Source organism: Papilio xuthus, unplaced genomic scaffold (assembly GCF_000836235.2).
Source record: "Papilio xuthus unplaced genomic scaffold, Pxut_1.1 DF828142.1, whole genome shotgun sequence".
In the NCBI taxonomy this organism is placed as follows: Eukaryota; Metazoa; Arthropoda; class Insecta; order Lepidoptera; family Papilionidae; genus Papilio; species Papilio xuthus.
Window position 1 is genome coordinate 6,948,485 of NW_013530507.1, and position 20,914 is coordinate 6,969,398.

The window sequence follows — 20,914 nt, forward strand, 5'->3', positions numbered from 1 at the left end:
GAATATTCATTAAATTGTCATTAGCACAATTGCAAAGAATCGTTAATCAACAAAGTTTCGTGCGAGGCGAGGGAGGCGCGCCAAAAGAATACTAACTTTTCTAAATGAATTAACAGATATCGGATTTCTTATTCCAAGTTAATGCTATCTGTTGTAACACAATTATACATTAATATATTAGAATTATATTGTAAGAATCATCTTATAATAGAAGTGATAAATATTAAAAAAATTCATAACCTACAAAAATTGTAATAAAAATATTGCGTCTTATAAAAACCACTTTGGAAAACTTCTGTTATTTAAATACAGGTTTGAAAGTGCAATAATTCATCAGTAGGAAACATAGCAATAGGTACGAAGGAGAAAACAAATATTTTTTATTATTTTCATACAAAATAGCCTAAAGTGAATGCATTTAAAAAGTAATCGAACCGTTAAAAATTTTATAGCAAAGACTATACGGTTTTACAAATTTCCCATTTTAATATAATCATTAATGATATCGTTTAATCTCTCAGCAAACAGGGGACTTGGGGATTTTTAGCTGATATCACGATTTCGCATAATTCATATGCGTAATAAGCTCCATTGCTGCTTATTTTTTGTATTTTAACTTCACTATTGTCGTATTTTTCCTTAACAGCGATTTTGTTCACGACTTCGCGTATTATTTCATCGTTGTCCGTCATTGTATAATGTCCAAATGCGACTAAATTCACACTGAATGATGTCAATATTTATATACACCGGCGTAAAATTGCAATTTTTATCAATATTAAAATCAAAATTTAGCTTAAAAAAATAACGCCGCTGATAATTTTCCTTTTTATTGATTATGTTAAAGCAAAATGTGGTGGTCATTGCAAACTTTTTGTAGCAATTATTGAGATCTTACAATTAATTTTATATAAATCTAATCATTTAGCTTACGTAAGCCAAAAAAGGCGATTTTAAAGGATTCAGAAACACGCTGTAATCACGTTTACTAAATTATAGTTAAAATTAACATAGCCAAAGTTTCTAAATGATAATATGTAGCTTTCTAATGATAGTTAGCTTTCTATCTAATAGTTTTTAAATTTATTCGTTACAGATATACAAATCATTCCCCTTCAAAATATAAATAAATTAGTCATCGTATATACTTACAACGCAACATGACAATTAAGATAAGAAAACCGCTATATCATATACCAAGATAATTAGTTGATCCAATAGCAACAATGTGGTAGGAGTGATGCGATGTTATCAAACAAAACACAACCTTATTAGTATTCACACAACACTATAGATAAAGGCGAAAATATTTCACAATTTTTTATCATAAGATATTTTTTGTTGACAAGAATCTTAAGGATGAATGCCTTAAATAAAGTTTCGCAATTAAATTGTGATTCATATTATGCTTAAGCTTATTAGAGTAAGCACATAAACCTAACTTTAATTTGAATTTAATTCTAATTTAAAAAATATTGCTTTTTGTTTTTATAAATTGAAAATAGTGAAAAATGGCCGACGACGCTGAGAAACTAATGTATTGCAAACTGGAATCAGTGGCCAAGGAGCAAGGTTATGCAAATTACAAAACGAACGTTCGCGAATTGAACACTGGCGGTGCAAACTACACCTCGCGTCTATACTACGTTACCCTGTCCGCTCCCGGCTGCCCGGATCTCAACCTGTTCGCTAAAATCGCCGTTCTGAGTGAAAAGATGAGATCAAAGTTTCCAATAGAGATCTACACCAATGAAATACTTTATTATTCTCACATTCTCAAACGCTATCAAGAGTTTGAAGAGAAATATTGCATCAATACAAAGCACAGGCTGCGTTCTATCAAATGTTATGGATACAGCAATGAATATTTGAAGGAAAGCTTAATATTAGAAGATTTGACGCCCAAAGGTTTCACCACACTGGACAGGTTTATGTGCGTCGACTGGAAGTACGCGTCACGAGCAGTATCCGAGCTGGCGAAGTTCCACTCGCTCTCAGTCGAATTTAGGCTCAATTTTCCAGAGGAATTTGAGAAATACAAGGAAAGATTTCCTTTATTGTTTAATGAACATTTTTTGAAAGACTTTTTCGATAATCATGCATCGAAAACCTACGCTGCGATTAAACAAGAAAATCGTCAACGGCTTGTAGATTTTCTTAAAGCACAAAATTTCAACTTTTCTAAAATAACTACACGATGCCCCGTACTTGCACATGGTGACTTCAGGCATAGCAATATTATGCACAAAGAAATTGAGGTAAAAATACTTTTATTATTATATGTTTCGCCATAAACCTTTTAGATCATCACATTGATAAGAAAGTGTAAAATAAACAATAGTAGGAATTGAATAAAACATACGTCACTCGCTGATAAAATAAAATCAATAGATAAATACTGCGTTTGCGACGACCAGGCCGAAGGCGCCGGCGCAACGAACGGAAACAAATGGCAGCAGATTAGTATTTTTTGTTTACGTCGCCTCCCTCCGACGCGCCGACGTCATGCCGTCCTGCTTGTCAATAATTTCTTGCCCACGGCCTAAGTATTACAAAAAAAATTAAAACAAAAGCATATCAAACCTTTGTATACTAGAGGAGTAAGCCTACAATATGCCTGTATTGTTTACTTTCATTTGTGGTTGAACAGGTGATCATCATCGTATTATTCTTTTCCAGAATGGTGAACTGGAGCTGATTATAGTTGACTATCAAGGTTTCCAGATATCAAGCCCTTTAATAGATTTAATGTACTTTATAATTCTTTCAACTGACAAAGAATTTCGTTCACAACATTATCATCAACTCCTCGATCACTATTACTCAGAATTCTGCGGCTCTCTGAAAAGATTAAACATTGATCCCGATACTGTTTATACAAAGGATGACTTTCAGCACGATATAAAATTGGTAAGTTTGTAATGTTAGGAAGAAAATATTATACAAAAATGTGCCAATGTATTCACCTAACACTAGTCTTACTAAAATGTCGACGTTTGTGTCCCCTCACTATTCATTCTGACACTGGATTTTGTAACGAATGCGCGTCATTCACGCCAGGGGATTCTAACTAATAATGTCTAAAAGTAATAATTTAAATTATGAGATTTAGTGAGTCGGAATAATGATCTGACAAGGCATCTTTTTGAGCTGTACACCTTAGAGTAACTGGGCTATACAAAATATTAATATCAAGTTCCCTGTGGACTTGCTAAGACAGGAAGAAACATTTAATTATCATTTCTATTGCTTTCAGTTTGAACCATACGTCGTTATAATGGGTACTCTCATATTGCCCGGTATGTCAGCTTTCGTAGAAAACGCTCAGAATATGGAGAACACGGAAGATCGCAACGTATTCGAGATCGAACCATGTCAGATAGGCTCACAAAGACTCAACGATCTTATCGACGATTTCGTGAAACTCGGCGTCCTTTGATTCGATTATTAATAAAAAGTTTCGTTACCTAATTCAAATAATATATCTTACAAATATAATATCTACTACAATCAGTGATCTTTTATTTTCCTATACTATTCTAATATACCACAAGTAGAAAAAATAAAATTTACATAAGACTGAACAATTTGTCTCCATAACACAAATTTAAATATTATCATTACGATCATTCTGTTGAAGCTCATATTATTGCTTTCACTAGGAAAGTGTAAGGTGTAAATAAAACGATGAGTTTTGTTGATATATATTATAATATTCCCATTTCAATGAAATCCTCAACAACTTCGTTCAATCTCTGCGCACCCACTTCGTTAGGTGTGATTGCAAAGTCTTCAAAGGTGCTCTTTGTCATATCCGGAGCGTTTTCCTCGTGCACTGTTATTACAGGAAGCAGCATCACACCCATGATCAGGCCATACGGCTGCATCTGGAAGCAATAATTTAGTTTACGATACTGAATAAATGAAACATAATAATATCCGAGATGTCCTAAACACAGATCACTAAGTTTCATTTATTTTTTCTACATCCTATAATAAATAGGTTGATAAAAACTCCATTTATAATATAAACTTTAATATTTGTTAACAGGTTGAGCGTGTTAACAGATATTAAAGTTTCATCTTTCTGGTCTCTCCCCTCCAAGATTTGGCACAGTATGGACGTCTCTTCTACTTCCATACATACATCTGGATTCACCCCCTTCTTACTTCATTTTATAATACAGTGACGTTTATAAAATTATATTTTCCTTACCAATTCTAATTCGTACTCAAAATCTTCTTTGGAATAAACTTTTTCAGGGTCCACGTGTAACCTTCGCAAGGCTTTATTTAATTCAGAATAATAGGAATCGAGCAGTTGTCGATAACATCGGGCGCGGAAAACTCCATCGGTTCCGGAAAATATAAAATACATTAAGTCTCTTAAGGGGCTGGATATCTGACATCCTTGGTAGTCTAATGGAACGATATCCAACTTGCCATCCTGTAAGAAAAAAAACATAAACAACATATATCTATAAAAACTTTTTTTAATAAGAAAAAGGAACAAACAAGCGTCGGGAATAACGTAATCTACAATATTAGAGTAACTTCAGATGCATTGCCAGCAAAAAGTAAAAAACAAAGATTATTTTAAATAAACGAGTCATTAAAAAGTAATGCGTAGTAGCAAGATAATGAACATCAAAAATTTTCCAAGCTGAAGTTAAAGGTAAATGACAATCTATCAACGTAACCGAAAGAAGTTATATTTGATTTTGATAAGTTGGTACTAAAGTGACAATATTATGAAAAAAATAAGATCCTCACCTCGTATACTTTATACATCAAGTTGCTGGGCCTGTAATCTCCGTGCGTGAGTACAGGATATCGAATGGGTTTATTATAAAAGTCGAAGTCTTGCTTGTTAAAAAAATCGGTCAGCCGCTGCCGATGTTCCTCCTTAATCGCCGAAAGAGCTGATTTGTAAGCAATATCAAAGAATGTTTTAAATTGTACGCCATCAAATAACAAACCAAAATTGCTCGTTAAATTATCAAACTCTTCAGAGTCTTTATCTCTTATAGCTATTGAAAGCGCGTGGAACTTTGCCAGTTCAAACACTGCTTGAGAAGCGTGCTGCCAATCAATGCTTTTAAATCTATCATACGTCTTAAAACCCTTAGCTACCATGTCCTCCATCACCAATGTTTCGTATAGATATACTTTACTAAAGCCATAAAACTTGGTCGTTGTTAGCCTGTTCTGTTTCTCAATCCCATTCTCGTTCTCCAGTTCTCTATATCTTTTAAGCAGTTTGGTATATACGTAGATTTCCGTATCGAAGATTTGGAATGGATACATCTTCCGCACTTCCTCCGCTGTAGCCGCGACTTTCGCGAACAGTTTCAAGTCTTCATGTTTTGGTGTTGATAGTATAATGTGGTACAAACGTGAGGTGTAGTTAGCACCACCTGTGTGAAACTCACGAACACTTACTTCATGATTTTCATATCCAATCTCCTTAGCTATATTGTCTATTGTAATCCGAAGACGTCTCTCACATTCCTCTGCCATAACACTGATTTTATTTAACAATATTTATATTATATAAACACAAGAAAATTAAATGTTGTTTTTGTAAACTCAACTGGAAACCAGTTCAACGTCGACTGCGATTATTTATATCATAGTGGATACGGAAAACAGCATAAATTATTTTATCTAATTATTTATCTTGTATAGCTTGTATTACGCCGTGTTTACGATGTATATAATAACATACTATTATGTACCTACAATCGTCTACGAGTTGAAATAATATTGTGTAATTTGTTGCAATAATCATTTTCATCACAAGACCACATAATACAGACAGATGAGTTGCAAATCTTTATTTAACATCGAACATAATAATAACTTTGCATCTACGTCATCAGTTCATATTTTTTATTACTAGCTACGTAGATCAAAACGCGGCTAATTTATCTTACTAAATAACAAACTTTGTGAATTCATCTTACTAATATAAATGCTAATATTTGGATGAATGGATGGATCTTTGTTAGAATGTATCACCAGAACGGCTTCATAGCCTGGAACAACACAAAGGTTACTTAATTTTTTTAATTCCGCGCGGAAGGGCTCGCGGGCGATAGCTACTAAACCATAAATATGTTATTATTTTTTTTTATTTTTTTGCAAATGGTAATCGTTTAATTACAAATTTAATTATTATTATCGTTATCTCTTCTTTGTTGGTCCGCCTAAAGATAACTATTTTATCATGACCTAAAATATATCTACATATTTTGATGACAAAGTTTTATTATCACAAAATTAATTGAGGCGAACTATTTGAGATAAAATTACATTAATAAAACGCAAAACATCATACAGGTAAGTACTAACATGATAAATAATGTTTGAATGGATAAATGTTTGTAAGATTTCTCCAGAGCGGAAGGATGGATCTCGCTAAAAATTGGCATTAATGTAGAACATAGCCTGGAAGAATTAATAGGCTACTAATTAAGTTTTTTTTAATGCCGCTCGGACGGAGTTGGGCGCGACATGTAGTCTTAAAAATTAAAATACACCTATATTGCAGCAAAATGGAGTTGACGGATTGCAGTGATTGTTTAAACGGAAAATTCAAATGACGTGTATTGTTGTCCCTATTTAATTAAAAAGAATGTGAGGGATGACAATACATTTTATATAAATGCGTCGACCGTCCTTCACAGTAACATAGAGAAATAATAAATGTTTTATAATTATCTTCCCAGCATTGCCATTAAACAATACATTGAAAGTTTGCTACAAGATAATTGTGTTTTAATCTTGCAACACTCGCAGATTAATTCCGGAGCTCTGCGCGCCGGATCTCAGATAAAACTTTACTAAAGTGAATTAATTGCACTTGCGGATGTTACCGGATAGTGCCTAGCTCCGCCTTCGCAAACTTTACCTAAGATAAAGACACGGCGAATATCAAACAAACTTCCATTTAAAGTTCGTTTGAAACGTGGTCAGGTATTGTCCAACTTTCAAAGAAATTAGACATATTCTCTATCGATCAACGAAAACTATCTCTAGTAGGAATTAAAATGTATAGGAATAAAATTAAAACAAAAAAACTTTTTGAAAGCCAGCTTCTATTAATTAAAAATAAAAAAGCACAAACTATTCGTCATTTATATTCAAACGAGCCCAAACTGAATAAGTTTGTGTCGTTTCATTGCGAATTTCCTATGGCCACCTTCAGTTCCAGATTTAGAAGTAAAAAAAAATCTTTATTGTAATTTGTATAATTTATTTTATTTATCAACAATTTCATATTTTTATAACGTGTACAACATTCATATTGTTTATCAAAAACAATTATACATCATCTAAACATATCTGTAATAAAACTAGAGAGTCTTTAATCATTTACTAAGGGAAACCCTAAGAGAAAATCATATTAAGGAGACTACTCAACGCCTCTAATTAGTAAGACATGTAGCATTACGAGATCTTCTTCTCCTTGTTTTGTTTCGTGTTCGTCTTCTGAGTGTGGCCGAGCAATGATAGCAGCAGTCCAGCCAGCGGTGCCTCCACCACCAGGTAGAACGGCAGAGCAATCAGCACAGACATCACCACAATGCCGAAGTATGTCACCAGCTGGCAAACATGGCAAATCTTGCTACATAAACGACAGATCTTCAAAAGTATGAAATATTTTTTACTGTTTAGCATGACGCACCATGTAGAATGGCGAGACAGTGGCGAGGTGCGTGCGCAGGCCGATCGCCATGTGCACCAGGTTCATGTGCAGCAGGTACACGCTGTACGCCAGCCGGCTCGGCACCAGCCAGCCCCGCCACTCGAACAACTTGCTAAAACTATCTGAAATAAAAGATGGATGCCCACACCCCTGACAGTTTACAACATATTTGATGAAAGAACTGAACCGATGGGTATAATTCAAACTAAATTACGACAACTCACTTGCGCCCCCCTGTAAACGTCGAAATTATCTCATGATCCTCTTCGTATTGAAGTACTCATGTCAATCGCGATAGTAGCGATTCCCTCATCCATTCTAAAAGCTAATCTAAATGCTATATCGAAGACTAACCACAGAGTCTCATAGTGAGGGTGACAACAAGCATAGCGACGAACGCGGCCATGGCGAGGCGGTGCGTTGCTGAGTACAGCGCGCGCCACGCCACGCTCCCGGACACATCCCCAGACACCTCCGCCCCCTCCGCATAGAACACACGCCCCGTCAGGAACAGACACGCGATTCCCGGCACCAAGCACCAGCTCAACATACCCCACCTCTAATAGAAAGATACACCTTTTATCAATTGTAGTTCACGATACTTCCTATATTGTTACCAGTTGAACCATACTGTGTATTTTTTATATTCCGTAAAAGATAGTAACTTAACTTATATTTAGACAAATCCACGTTGTCCTTCTGCAGACGGTAGACGAGGGAACCGGTGGCCAGGCCGACCACGTAGCAGGTGAGGTTGTTGTGGCATAGGATGTGCAGTAAGCGGAACGTACGAGTCACCGCCAGGCGACGGAAAAATCTACCACATGATACCTTACATTGTAACAATCCTTTCTTATTATACAAAAATACTAGCAATCGTGCTAAAATATAATGTAACACTAGCTAATATACCTTCTACATTGGTCTGGTCTAGGTCTGTTGTTAATAAAAAAACTCGCATGTTAAAAATCCAGATAAACTTATAAACGCTAAAAACAATAATGCACTCTGTAAGCGAGTAAACTATACTACTATATTGGTCTATCAATGGGAAGAAATTGGATAAGTTTGGCTGACTGACTCCGGTGTGACCATAGCCAGCGCCTGCAGGTCCTGCAGCCAGACGTGCAGCGGCGGCCCCAGCAGCCCCACCAACAGCAGCAGGCCCAGCGCGAGGTGCCAGCCGCGCCCGCGCCCTCTGGTGCACATATACACCAACATCGTCACCACGAACAACTGCATGTCCACGGCTATGTGCCTGCAAACATACATCGCACAAACTCAACATAGCACACATATGCTAAATTTCAGCTTTTTTTTTTAATTTATGCACTGTGCTTTTTTGTCTCATATCACCTTGATATGAGACAAAAAAGCGTCGGTAGCTTTCTCAAGGTAGATTTCTCACCAGGTTTGCAGTTGGCAAGCAGTATCACCAGCGACATAGTTATTAATATAGAGCAAGTGATGTGGCCAGTAGCGGCGGCACTGCGCCACCACGGAGTCGCCCACGTACAGCCTCCACAGTGGCCCCGCCCCTAAGTGCCGCAGCCACGTCCCAGAGAACGCCAACAATACGGCATAAGTCGGACTCAGTCTGGAAAACAATACAGTCCATGTGAAATACTAGCGGCCCCTGCCCAACTATCTAGCAATTTTTTACATTTGAAACTGACTCGACCCTCCAATAGTGATGAATTTAAAAACTACTATTAATAAATTTAGAAATTAAGAATCAATCAACTAACAATTTCTCTGTATAACAAAGTAACAGAGACAATTGTAAATTTTTGCTATTAAGAAGCGTAGGAGTTTGTACCTCCACCATCTCGCAAACATTATTATCGGCAACTCGGACCACTGGAAGGGCGCCACCTCGGAGCGTAAATGCATCAGGTAGGACTGCAGGAAGGCCGACATGAGGAAAAATACTTGCACTATCAGCAAGCCGTTGTACAGCAAGTGATACTGAAACGACTCGTATGTCTGAAAATATCAAACCAAGATACGTTACGTCATGTCATAATAATAAGGAATAAAGCCAAACCTACCAATATATAAATAACCAAAGTTACCAAAAGGCACGACAAAATCATGGATATTCAATAAATAAATACTGAATAATTCCTATGGAATATAACATTTTTTTATTTAAATATTTCTGGTTGGTACTGATCTATTGCTAAGTTATTTGTGTGCTTCTGCTATAATAATTTAATTGACAAATAATAATAATAACAATCGAGTCCATTTATAATTACCTTTTCAACAGCATGAGGAGAGTCCATGAAACCCGCCGAATTGATGAAGGCTACGTGCGCCAGTATCATGAGGCAATTCGTGATCGATCTGAAAACGATACAGTCACCATCATCTTCCTATTCTAATCCCACACTCGTATTTTTTCCTATGCATGCACACTTAAATCTTAACATTGGATCCAATACGGAGGTCTCATCCCTTACCTGACTCCTCGCAACCCCTTCAGTCTATTACGTCTTGGATCTGTACTTTCATCACTCACCAAATCATTCCAATTTTTGCGCAATGAAAAATTCATCAACAAATAATATTCTGAAATATTATTATAAAAAATAGATTATATGTTATAAAAAATAATTCAATTATAGTCGACCTCAACGATCACTAAATGTAAATATACGGGTCCATTGATCCGCGCCGAATGCACGGCACGCACGGCCCGCAACAGATTTTAATTTGCTTTTTATGATTTGACATAGCGCTGCGTCCAAAATTTGCGTTGCCCACATTGAAGGACGAAGCAAAATCCGTGCGTGCGGTGCGTCCGGCACAATACAATACAATTACGAATTCACCTTCATTATTCATATTATTTTTGGATACACTAATTTTATTATGCATCACATCGTATAAAGTGCCTAGAAGGACCAAAAATACTAAAGCTACTATCACTCCAGCCACTATCCAATCTGTGTCGTCAATTTGTACTTTGTCATCGTGTCTATCACAATTGTATATCTCTGTAACATTAGCTTGTAGTCCATATTGTTTAAACATAGTTGTATTCAGACACTCCTCTATTACTTGATTTCTTTCAATATATTTTTCTAAATCTCTCCCTTTAATGAATTCTTTACATGTTTGTGTAATACAAACGCCTCTATCTATGTACGTGTAATTATAATGTTTAGCTGCATATGCGGAGTACTCCTGCAAATATTAAAACAACTTTACTGTTATTCTCATACTCGAGTCAAATGTAACATGTTAATTTTAAAATTCTACAAATGGGAAACTTTAATGTAGAAAAAAAGTCTTGTTAAAGAACTAAGGTTATTTAACGGTAAGCCGTGAAGCTTCATTACAGTAACTGCAAAAAATTATCTCTGGTTTCTTCAAAGAGAATGAGATGGATGAAACAATGACATATTTCAAAGGTTAGTAACATTTAGAGATGAGTTTAACTAACTTTAATTTGATTCATAAGTCGGTTGCTTTCGTCTGCAAACAAGTCAACTCTTAAGACACAATACAAGCCATGGTCGCTCGTCAGACAGGAATCGTAACGGTCCAAGTCGAAGAGTCGCGGCATACGCTGATGCTCTGAATCTTAAACAAAACCATCACAACACACTTGAACACAGTTTTAATTCATCATCAGCTTGTGTCAGTCTCCGATGCTTTCTGCTTCCAGTGATAATTTTAATTGATAATTATTGTTAGATTTTAGCAAGAATATACACGTAAAATTTTAAAATATACAAACCATTTAAATGATAAATAATTCCGTTGCATGTGTTTAATACCAAAAGTAAACAAAAGAACGCGCTAAACCACATTTTGTCCACCGACGATACTTTCGTACAAGCACACCTACGACTATTCAACTTATGACGCGACAAACCAAAATACAGCCCCTTTATATCTTGAACTTTTCTTTTTTTTATACTTTTCTACTTACTTTCAAACAAAATCGACGCTACCAGGACTGCACCAAATGGAGGTCCGTGGTCTCTGCCTACCCCTGTGGGTTACGGGCGTGATTTGTTTTTGTGTAAAAATATCTTACGTGGTTTATGTTTCTACAGGGGTGCGACCCTAAAAACCTTAGGGCTTTTCGGGTCTAGAACCTAAGTTCTCGCTAGTAGTCATGTAACATGTATTTTTTTCATGATCACATCCCGATTCTTTCAGCATACTTATTCATATGTCCTTGTTTTTAAACTTTGATAATTTTTATAATTACTTTAATAGGTTAAGATGAAGTGTTAAATCAAAATAAAACTTCTCAATGGAATAGAAGATATAACTTTTTATGGAATCCAACAATTCTTAAGTTAGTATTTATTTCAAGAAGAACTGCAATGTGTTTTTATAACGAAATTTATTTGTACGTCTAGAAAAAGATATCAGCTTGCTGTAATTTTGAGACAAAGACATTTACACGATCACGATTATATTTTGGTACTAAAATAACCGGTTTTTATTTGTTTAACCTTGACGACAGACATTACTAAAAATAAACAAAACTGTAAATTATAAAATTATGTGAATATTTAGATGGATAGATGGATGTTTAAAGGTATCCGCGTAACGGCTCAACGGATCTTGATGAAATTTGGCACAAATGGAAAGCATAGTCTGGAAGAGTACATAGGATACTCACTAAGGTTTTCTTTAATTCCGCGCAGACGAAGCGCGGGCGACAGCTAGTAAAAAATAAAAACAACAAATTGTACAGTATTGTTCCTTTTATTATTTCAGGAATTATTTTTATATAATATAGTATCATAGTTTCATTACAACGGATATAGTTCAGCAGGTAATGACGCAAGTCCGAACTGTGGTACCTGACCAGTCCCATCGTCTATACATAGTTACAAATAAACTTTAGATAATCATCAACAATAGCAGCGCACTCAAGCAACATACAACCATAACTTATTCAACACATAACAAATTTGAGAATTACAATTGACTAAAAACTCAAAATCATTCAATATTTTTTTACGTTTCAAAAGCGTTCGGTGTCACCTGTTAGAACACATAGATCCAACATGATAAGTAGAAATATTATTCGCAAATACAGTCTCAAAATGAAATGATACGCATTTCATAAAGTAGGTCATCATTGGTGCAGCTACTATCTACGTAATATTATAACTTCCTCGCAATATACTCGCAGCAACATCCAGTATATTCTGTCTTGAATATATCAACACCATCGTGTTTTACAAATTAGTTATTAGATGAAATTGATAAACAATACAGAAAATAGTTATCGCCATATTAACACCCACAGAAGACACGTGTTGCCTTACGCTAATTTACTGCAAACATTCACATGCTAATATAAACATTTAAAGTTTACCATTGCATTAGTACCTAGTAGAATTTCCTTAATTTGCAATCTATAACGACTCGGTGCATTCGAACAAACATTTACCCATTTTTCTAAATTAATCCTTAGAAAAATCAGCACGAAAAAAGACATTTGGGTTACGTAACGCACCTCCATAGTTTCAAACATGTAGGTCCCCGTTTATTTTTTTAGAAATTGATGTATAAATACGACAATAGCTTAACAATATAAAGTACAAAAGCGAATGCACAGATCATTGTCTTTTACATCGATAACTTTTCAGACTATTAACGATTGAAATAATTGCTATAATCTCTATCCCAATAATATAAAAGCTAAATTTCCTATATGTAGTTATTGTGGAAACGTATAGGGAAGTCCTGAACATCGAACCATAGCTACGAGTATTAACGATACAATTCTTCAAAAACTTGAAAGTACAAAGGTCGGGGTACAAAATTCAAATCTCTCGTAACAAGTACATAGATGGCGCCACTCCGCCAAATGTCCTACCATCTACATTACATCAAAATTTCTACGCACAACGCTAAATAACAAAATAATTTGTTTAACAGTTAGTTATTGTAGAGCTAGTAGTAGTACTAGTATAGAGCTAGGCTATAACTCGCGAGAAAAGCAATTTAATGATATTCAAATAAACATCGTTGAAGATTTTTTTTCACGCAATTTTTACAAACCTTACACCCCATCGTAATAAAGGTCCCTGCATACACACGTTAACAAAATGTCACTTGAGTGGATAGCAATATACAATAAGCATTAATCAATTGAAGACAACATTTATTTTGTAACAGTCTTGACCTACAAACATTCATGGTCATTGTTTCCTAGATAAATTAAGAAACTACCAACAAAATACCCGTCAGTAACAAATTAATTGAAATAATTTGTACATCCAAAGACAATTTTTCTTCACACAATCAACATTACTTATAAAACTACGTACAGACGTAGCTTTGCTTTCAAATTACTTCGTTGCATTCTTTAAGCGGCGTTGAATAATTTATCATGAAAAGTTAAGATAGGCGATTTTTAAATATGCAAAGTGATTTTCTAAATGCCACAAAATTATACGCTTTATCTTGCAAAATTTATAAAAAAAATTTTTTATAATTAATACCATTCATACACCGTAAAATAAATTAGTCTCACAGATCTGGTCAACACATCTCGAGTTATTCTTGGATTTATAGTGTTTCCCGTTCATCAATCGGCCTACTATTTTTGATTAATTGGTACAATGATTTTTTCCCAATGGGGTAATGAATCTATTAAAGCCAATGGGAAACACCCAGTGTTTACTACAATGTCTTGCTAATTTCCTAACTCATTATTGTAGTTGATGTTTATATTTGGTAATTATTTCTTTTTTTCAAAAGTTCTTTAAACATTACTAACAAAATGTTCGCAAACCCACCGCGACAGATACCAATGTTTCGGTCGATTCCTCAAGCTACCTTAAACTGTATATTATCAAATATATTATTATTTTATAGCTTTAAATACACATATACACGTCAACGTACAGAATTAAAGTATTATTTATTTCGCTATCATTGAAAAGATACATTATATACTTGATAACAGATACGGGCCGCGCGTCGCCACCACGCTTATTTATATGAGTAATAAGTCATATCTTATTATCATTTTATTATTATTAATAGACGATCATTCACAACATTAATAATCCGAATTTGAATATTTAATATAATGTAGAAATCAATTACAAATATATTTTAAATGCTCTATAAACTGTCGACACTGAATTTAAAACAAAATGGCGTAGGAGCGGCGCGCGGCACAAACAACAGCGCCTAAGAAAGATATAACAATTTTTGAATAATACCCATAAACACGTTGGTATGCGGTACGTTTCATTTTACAATTATTCACTAACAACTATAATATAAACGCTTGCGGAGACATATGTTAAATGTTTCATACGAATGCCATGTCCCAGCAAGCTAGTGTTGTAGTCATTATTGTTCTCAAGATTTTCCGTGCATGTAAGCCGGACTTGACCGATGGTTTCTACGTCGCTAAGTGAATTTTAAGCTAAGATATACCTGAAGTTACTTCGGGTAGGCGATATATAATTTGTTGATAGTCGCGAAATGATTCACAACTCTTAAGAGTTGGATGGATGAATATATGAACGTTTTTTTTTGGTTTAATGTAGCGTCTTTGGAACACCCAACTCGCCCGACATGATGCCCCAACATTTTGATGTTTATTACAAGACGATAGATCGCAGTTATCGATATCGATATATCAAATCGATATTTTAACAACACTATACACAAATAAAATGCACAGTCTGAGCTAAGGTATATAATTAAATCGATAGCTCAATGGAATTCTATACAGGATTACATCAATATGTACAACATAACTAAGATAAAGCTAGCGGTGAGTGGAACAAAACGTATATTATTTACTTTCAATATATATACAAATAATATCAACTACTAAAATATATCATTGCTATCTACGAAATAATTCAAGATTTTATAAATTTTTAATGAAGTTCAATTAATTTGATATTTGAGAATTTAAAACCGTATTTCATGAATTTAAACTCAAAATAACTATGTCGACCAATGTTTATATTCATATAGAAAATTAAAATAAAAAGAATTATTTAAAAACATAATTGTAAAAGTTTCTAAACCTTACGATTTAGATATAAACAATATTTAATAAATATTACATTATTTAAAAACGATAAAATATTCTACTTAAAAACATGCTTTATATTGCCAATACATGTCTAGGGATTTATTTACTAAACTGTATTAAAACTAAAAAACAACGAGTAACTCTTAATTTAAATCAGGCCGTTACACCGCCACAGTATGATGGCAAACCATCATTGATATGGGAGAGGTGGGCAACGCATCTGTAATTTTTTAAAACCCTTCGTACACAAGGCAATGTAAATAGAATAGGGGCGGTATGAACGTTCGTAGAGTCACACGTCGCTGACATTATCTTTAATGGCCAAAAGTAGTTGCTCGCAACCTGTTTGTTAAGGTCGTCGTAAGAAAATCGCAATCGCTGTTGTTTTCAAAATGGCTGAGCAAATCTCCAGTTTTGTTTAGTCGCTATGCCTGTACTGATCGAATAGAATAAACGCGTGCAAAGCGATACTCGCGATGCAACGGTATTTAAAAGATTTACGGCCCTTGTGTACGAATGGCCTAATTTATTTCAGATGACTATAGGCAGTTGTCGTTTCGTTATTTTGCTCATTTACCACCTTCGATTACAAAAAAATCTTTAACATTTTTTTTAAAGAAATGCGTTTACTTTCAAATGCATAGACATGCGATATTACAACGTTCCTACATTCGTTATCAAACACGTAGTAACGTTTTATTTTAAGTTAAATGTATTTCAGATTGATTTTATACACGGATTCTTCGCTAAATTATATGTATCTTGAAATAACTAAACAACATCATTATTTAAGCGTTAAGCAATTTCCCGATTTAAGTTATTTCTTGTTCAATGTTTACCAATTTATAAATGGAAATTATTTTTTTATTGACTAGTCATTTTTTTGTTATTTTTGTTCCATACATTTAAAAATAGATAAAGACGGTTAGAACATAAGTATAATTTTATACTTTCACTGGCATAACTTATAATTTATAATCTTTACGTTACATAACAGATATATGTACTTAACCGTGTTAAATTATCATTAAATAATTGAACCTCGCAAAGGCATAACAAATATTTACAACTGTTTAAAACGCGCAACATATACAAAAGGAAGAAAGCTTAACCGGGTACAAACTCTGAAACATATAAGGTACTACAAGTTTTTATTTAATGGAATAATTTTGTTTAAAGCATGCATCATACGAACGCCAAGATGTGGCGACGGTATTGCACCACTCTATTGTTGTCTCCCTTCCACTTTAGCCACTGAATTGGTCGTCGAAAGAGACAAACAAATATAGCTCCAGACGTGCAACGCTCGATGCCATGTCAAAGTATGACATAAGCTTTACTATGGAGACATACGAATCATCTCCTAATGAAAGACGGATCGTTTGAAATGCACGAATAAGTATAGTGGAAGTTGTGACCGCCCTCGCGAGGACCGGAGGAGATACATGACCTTTAACCGGTCACCACCGAGAGGGTCACTTCTCCTGCCTGGATATAGCTAACGCGAGCTGCAGCTCGGCGTCCTCCTGCCGCCGCCGCGCCTCCGCCTCCGCCTCCAGCCGCTTCGACTCAGCGGCCGCCCAGGCCCACTGCTGCTCCTCCGACGGCAGAAACTCCACGCTCTTAGCCTCCGTCGGTTTAGTCTTCTTTTCTTTGTTCTGCTTAGTCCTTCCTATCCCTCCTATCGTGTGGACGAGCGACTTAGCGTACTTCACCGGCTTCGGCGATTTCTCCTTCTTACTGGGCAAGGTACTGGTATTAGTGGGCCAGGTTTCGTTCAGGTTCTTGTTGGTGTCGGTGGCGCCCCAGTCTGTCGCCCAGTTGTCGGTCTTGTTGGCCCAGTTGTCGGTCTTGCGGTCGGCGGTCGAGCTGGCGGAGTTGGTGGCGTTAGGCTTGTTCCAGGCGTCATCGGAGGCCCAGTTGTCGTCGGGCCAGGCCGCCCACGAGTCGTTGTTGTTGTTTTTAAAGTGCGAACGCGAGGCGAAGGGGTCGTATGCGAGGGGCGGGGCGGAGGAGCGGCCGCTGCGGGGCTTGGGGCCGCCGTTGAGCATGGGCAGGGGCGAGGAGAAGTCGTCCATCTCGAAGCCGACTGCGGAGGTGGAGCGGGCGAAGGGGTCCGTCTTCCTGGAGTCGGTGACGTCGGCGAAGGGGTCCTCTATATTGAAGGGGTCCTCGTATCTGTAGTCTTTGAAGGGGTCGTCGGTGAATTCCATCGGTTTGGCGCGGTCGGTCTGGACGCAACAAAGTGTGTGAGTGAGAGGCGTGTGTCGGGTGTGAGAGAGAGAGAGAGACGGGTGTACGCACGTGACCGGCCGCCGCGTCCGCTTAGCGCTGCAATGTGGGGACAAGCGAGCGTGTTAGCACCTTAGTGGACAATCTCAACTCGACAAGGGGACGCACTCTGTGACATTCAAACAACATTTAAACCTCTTTCTAGAAAAATATATTTATTTTATAAAACTGTTTTTTTTTTCTATTTTGGTGTAAATGTGTATAATATTAATTGTCAATTTTTGAAGGGAAAACACATTAAATTATAAAAATAAATAAAGTATTTACTAACAAATATATGAGTTTTTAATAATACAATATTTTCAGAAAACTTTGATTTATTACGTTGCGCAACACCTATAAATGTGTTCTATGCCGCGACTCGTACAAAGTTCCGAGCCGCCGACATATTTGAAAACCTCAATACTTATTATCAGTTCAAAATGTCACAAAGTGTTCACAAGACAATACAAACATATGTACATATAGTTAGATAGTAAATTAGAAAATGAAACAAACGAAAATAAATGAAATTAAAACAATTATTAAACGAATGAAATGAAACTTAAAGCGGAAATAGCGTCTGCTACAGTAACCATCAAACAAAGTGCATCCATTTACTAATATTAGTATACATTTGTTAGTCTACACCATGCAATATTAATATTCCTACTACAAAATTAGCTTTCAAACCAGCATGCATGAAAATAAGTCTAAAAATTTCTAAGGACAAGAGGAACAAAAGCTTGTAAAAAGACCGATAATGAAGGATTTTTTGATAACGAAACAGGAAAATAAAGCTATAAACGTATAAAATAAGCAAAATAAATATGGCCACTGACAAGACACAACACTAAATAAATTAGAAAAAAAGCGCTTGTCACCACAGAGGTCGCTAAGCGGGCGACTAAGTAACACGTGCGCAAACTGTGCGAATAAAAAATATGCTCACTCAAATTAATTGTAATTACGACAAAACTTTCAAATTTTCAAGTTTATGAACAGAATTATTAGATAGGTTTTCGTATTATTTGAGAAAGCATATTTATTAAGGGGGTAAAATAAAAGAAAAATACAGTAAAATTAAAATAAAATATCACATACCCGTGCGTACTACGTATACGCAAGTGACGTATACATATTTGCACTTCACGTGTATAAGTCATTTCAAATATATTGGCGGCTCAAGGTCATCTGAGCAATAGTACCCTACCCCGCATCCCGCTACCCCTAAATACAATTAAAATTGTGTTCTGCAGTCGTACAAAGTTTCGAGCCGCCAATATATTTGAAAAATACTATACTACAAACTTTGTAGTCATCACGTGACTTAAATATTCCAAATTAAGTAATCGAAAGCTTACAAAAATATAATTACTGAGAATTTCTTCATCGAAATTAAATATTAATTAATTGGAAAAAGAGAATTTTATTTCGTTTGCTTGTTTTTTTTTTTGCAAATGCAATTTTGGACGTGATTTAAATTAAAAAATTATATGTTTAAGTTAATTTTTAGCAACGTATGAAAGTCACGTGATATTCCACTATTGGAGTGGATCGAGAATGGCATTCAGCGCAACAGAGAAAGTAAAATTATTGTATTTATTCAAAAGCTCGACTGATTGATAAAAGACCGTCTTTCAATTATTTGAAAAGCCTATGTGTTCTTTCATACTATATTCTATGAAATTACCGGAGATACCGTCTAACAAACATCCATCCAAACTTTCGCATTTATAATATTAGTAAGATTTATCATATATTTTTCAAAATACAGTTAAAAGTCAAACCAAAGCGATGATAAATTTTTGAAACACGGTCTTTGAATATCGTAGTGTGAACAATAATGTTATGCTAATTTATTCTATTGCAAATAACAAACTTGCAGACAGACTTTTGTGGAAAATATTCAGTATAAATATGATTTATCTATATCGATGTTATTATTTGATAAATTGGAAACCATAAAACGTAACAGGCATTTTTAGTTATTCAAAAACGCGTACTTATATCCAAAAAAAGTCATTGGATTTCATTTGTTAAGGTCAAACATTTATTTCAGACCAAATGTTTCATTTTTTGTAACTTCCATATATTAAAAAAGTATGTATAATTTACAACCTGACCGGGAAAACAGGACACCTAACATGACCTTCATAAAACCTTCTAAAAGTGCGCTAAGAAAATAGTTCTATTTTTTCCACAATAGCGTTAAATGTATATTACTGGTGAGGCTATAAAGGCAAGACAAACAAAAAAAATGTGCCATTCTCTAAAAAATAAAAATAAGCGGTACATTACATACATTTTACTTTCTCTGCAGCGTACAAACAAACAAACAAACAATAATATATTTAGCTGTAAGTTGTCAAGCGGCGGTTGTAATGCCGCGACTGTAAGGGAGGAGGACAAAAAAACTGCTCTGTGTACTAAACAAATACAAAATCTGAAAACAAAAAAAAAGTAAATAATCCTTTTATTGCTTGTAGCTAGCCAGATAATAAATTGCTTTATTCCATTATGTTTTTAAAATAAATTAGATATTCCTTGAAGTAATTTGATAGATCTGCCTAGCATACAACATAAAAATAAATAAAAATTTAAAATTATATTATATCGTAAGTTAATGTTATTTCATTGTATGTCGATTTAGACAATAATTCATTCATATTCGCAAAAAATGTAAAAGAAAAAAAAAAATAACATCCACAATATTTAACGTTAAAATGTTTTTTATTAACACCTAATATAATAAATATTTAGCCGCAATTAAGTTACAAGTAAGTTAAGAAGTAGTCAGACGTCCACATACAATGTATAACGCGGTCCATACATCAATGTATGCAGCACGTACCTTGTGCGGGGGGTTGGGGCGGGGCGGGGCG

At 35.2% G+C, this 20,914-nt stretch overlaps 4 protein-coding genes across 4 annotated transcripts in view; 1 reads left to right on the top strand and 3 right to left on the bottom strand.

Annotated features, from left to right (window-relative positions):
* Window positions 1-1,411: 1,411 nt before the first annotated feature.
* On the top strand, window positions 1,412-3,513 carry LOC106114083 (uncharacterized). Its single transcript, XM_013307167.1, has 3 exons — window positions 1,412-2,258; window positions 2,680-2,910; window positions 3,257-3,513. The coding sequence occupies exons 1-3, from the start codon at window positions 1,512-1,514 to the stop codon at window positions 3,437-3,439; spliced, it is 1,161 nt and encodes a 386-aa protein (XP_013162621.1). The 5' UTR covers window positions 1,412-1,511; the 3' UTR covers window positions 3,440-3,513.
* Window positions 3,514-3,698: 185 nt separating this feature from the next.
* On the bottom strand, window positions 3,699-5,699 carry LOC106114092 (uncharacterized). Its single transcript, XM_013307178.1, has 3 exons — window positions 4,774-5,699; window positions 4,217-4,447; window positions 3,699-3,887 (listed from the first exon to the last, which is right to left on the bottom strand). The coding sequence occupies exons 1-3, from the start codon at window positions 5,518-5,520 to the stop codon at window positions 3,708-3,710; spliced, it is 1,158 nt and encodes a 385-aa protein (XP_013162632.1). The 5' UTR covers window positions 5,521-5,699; the 3' UTR covers window positions 3,699-3,707.
* A 1,390-nt stretch (window positions 5,700-7,089) lies between these two features.
* Window positions 7,090-11,837, bottom strand: LOC106114542 (nose resistant to fluoxetine protein 6-like). The gene is made up of 12 exons (XM_013307801.1): window positions 11,460-11,837; window positions 11,163-11,302; window positions 10,549-10,903; window positions 10,177-10,285; window positions 9,973-10,060; window positions 9,531-9,697; window positions 9,120-9,308; window positions 8,793-8,969; window positions 8,381-8,528; window positions 8,066-8,270; window positions 7,691-7,833; window positions 7,090-7,608 (listed from the first exon to the last, which is right to left on the bottom strand). The coding sequence occupies exons 1-12, from the start codon at window positions 11,530-11,532 to the stop codon at window positions 7,453-7,455; spliced, it is 1,950 nt and encodes a 649-aa protein (XP_013163255.1). The 5' UTR covers window positions 11,533-11,837; the 3' UTR covers window positions 7,090-7,452.
* Window positions 11,838-16,318: 4,481 nt separating this feature from the next.
* Eps-15 (Epidermal growth factor receptor pathway substrate 15) overlaps window positions 16,319-20,914 on the bottom strand; it is a 17,246-nt gene continuing 12,650 nt past the window's right edge. The window contains exon 17 of the mRNA XM_013307072.1: window positions 16,319-18,116. Within this exon, the coding sequence (XP_013162526.1) occupies window positions 17,234-18,116 (883 nt within the window). The 3' untranslated portion in view covers window positions 16,319-17,233. The remainder of the gene's footprint in view (window positions 18,117-20,914) is intronic.

Bases quoted from the DNA above. Each gene is read 5' to 3' on its own strand.
- LOC106114542 (XM_013307801.1), bottom strand. From the start codon at position 11,532: ATGTGGTTTAGCGCGTTCTTTTGTTTACTTTTGGTATTAAACACATGC. The intron at 11,303-11,459 runs GTTTGTATATTT...GTTTTGTTTAAG, and splicing joins AATTATTTATCATTTAAATG to ATTCAGAGCATCAGCGTATG. The intron at 9,698-9,972 runs GTAATTATAAAT...TGATATTTTCAG, and splicing joins CTCCTCATGCTGTTGAAAAG to ACATACGAGTCGTTTCAGTA.
- LOC106114092 (XM_013307178.1), bottom strand. From the start codon at position 5,520: ATGGCAGAGGAATGTGAGAGACGTCTTCGGATTACAATAGACAATATA. The intron at 4,448-4,773 runs GTGAGGATCTTA...TTTTTCTTACAG, and splicing joins TGATGTATAAAGTATACGAG to GATGGCAAGTTGGATATCGT. The intron at 3,888-4,216 runs GTAAGGAAAATA...TATTGCTTCCAG, and splicing joins TTGAGTACGAATTAGAATTG to ATGCAGCCGTATGGCCTGAT.
- LOC106114083 (XM_013307167.1), top strand. From the start codon at position 1,512: ATGGCCGACGACGCTGAGAAACTAATGTATTGCAAACTGGAATCAGTG. The intron at 2,259-2,679 runs GTAAAAATACTT...ATTCTTTTCCAG, and splicing joins TTATGCACAAAGAAATTGAG to AATGGTGAACTGGAGCTGAT. The intron at 2,911-3,256 runs GTAAGTTTGTAA...TATTGCTTTCAG, and splicing joins TTCAGCACGATATAAAATTG to TTTGAACCATACGTCGTTAT.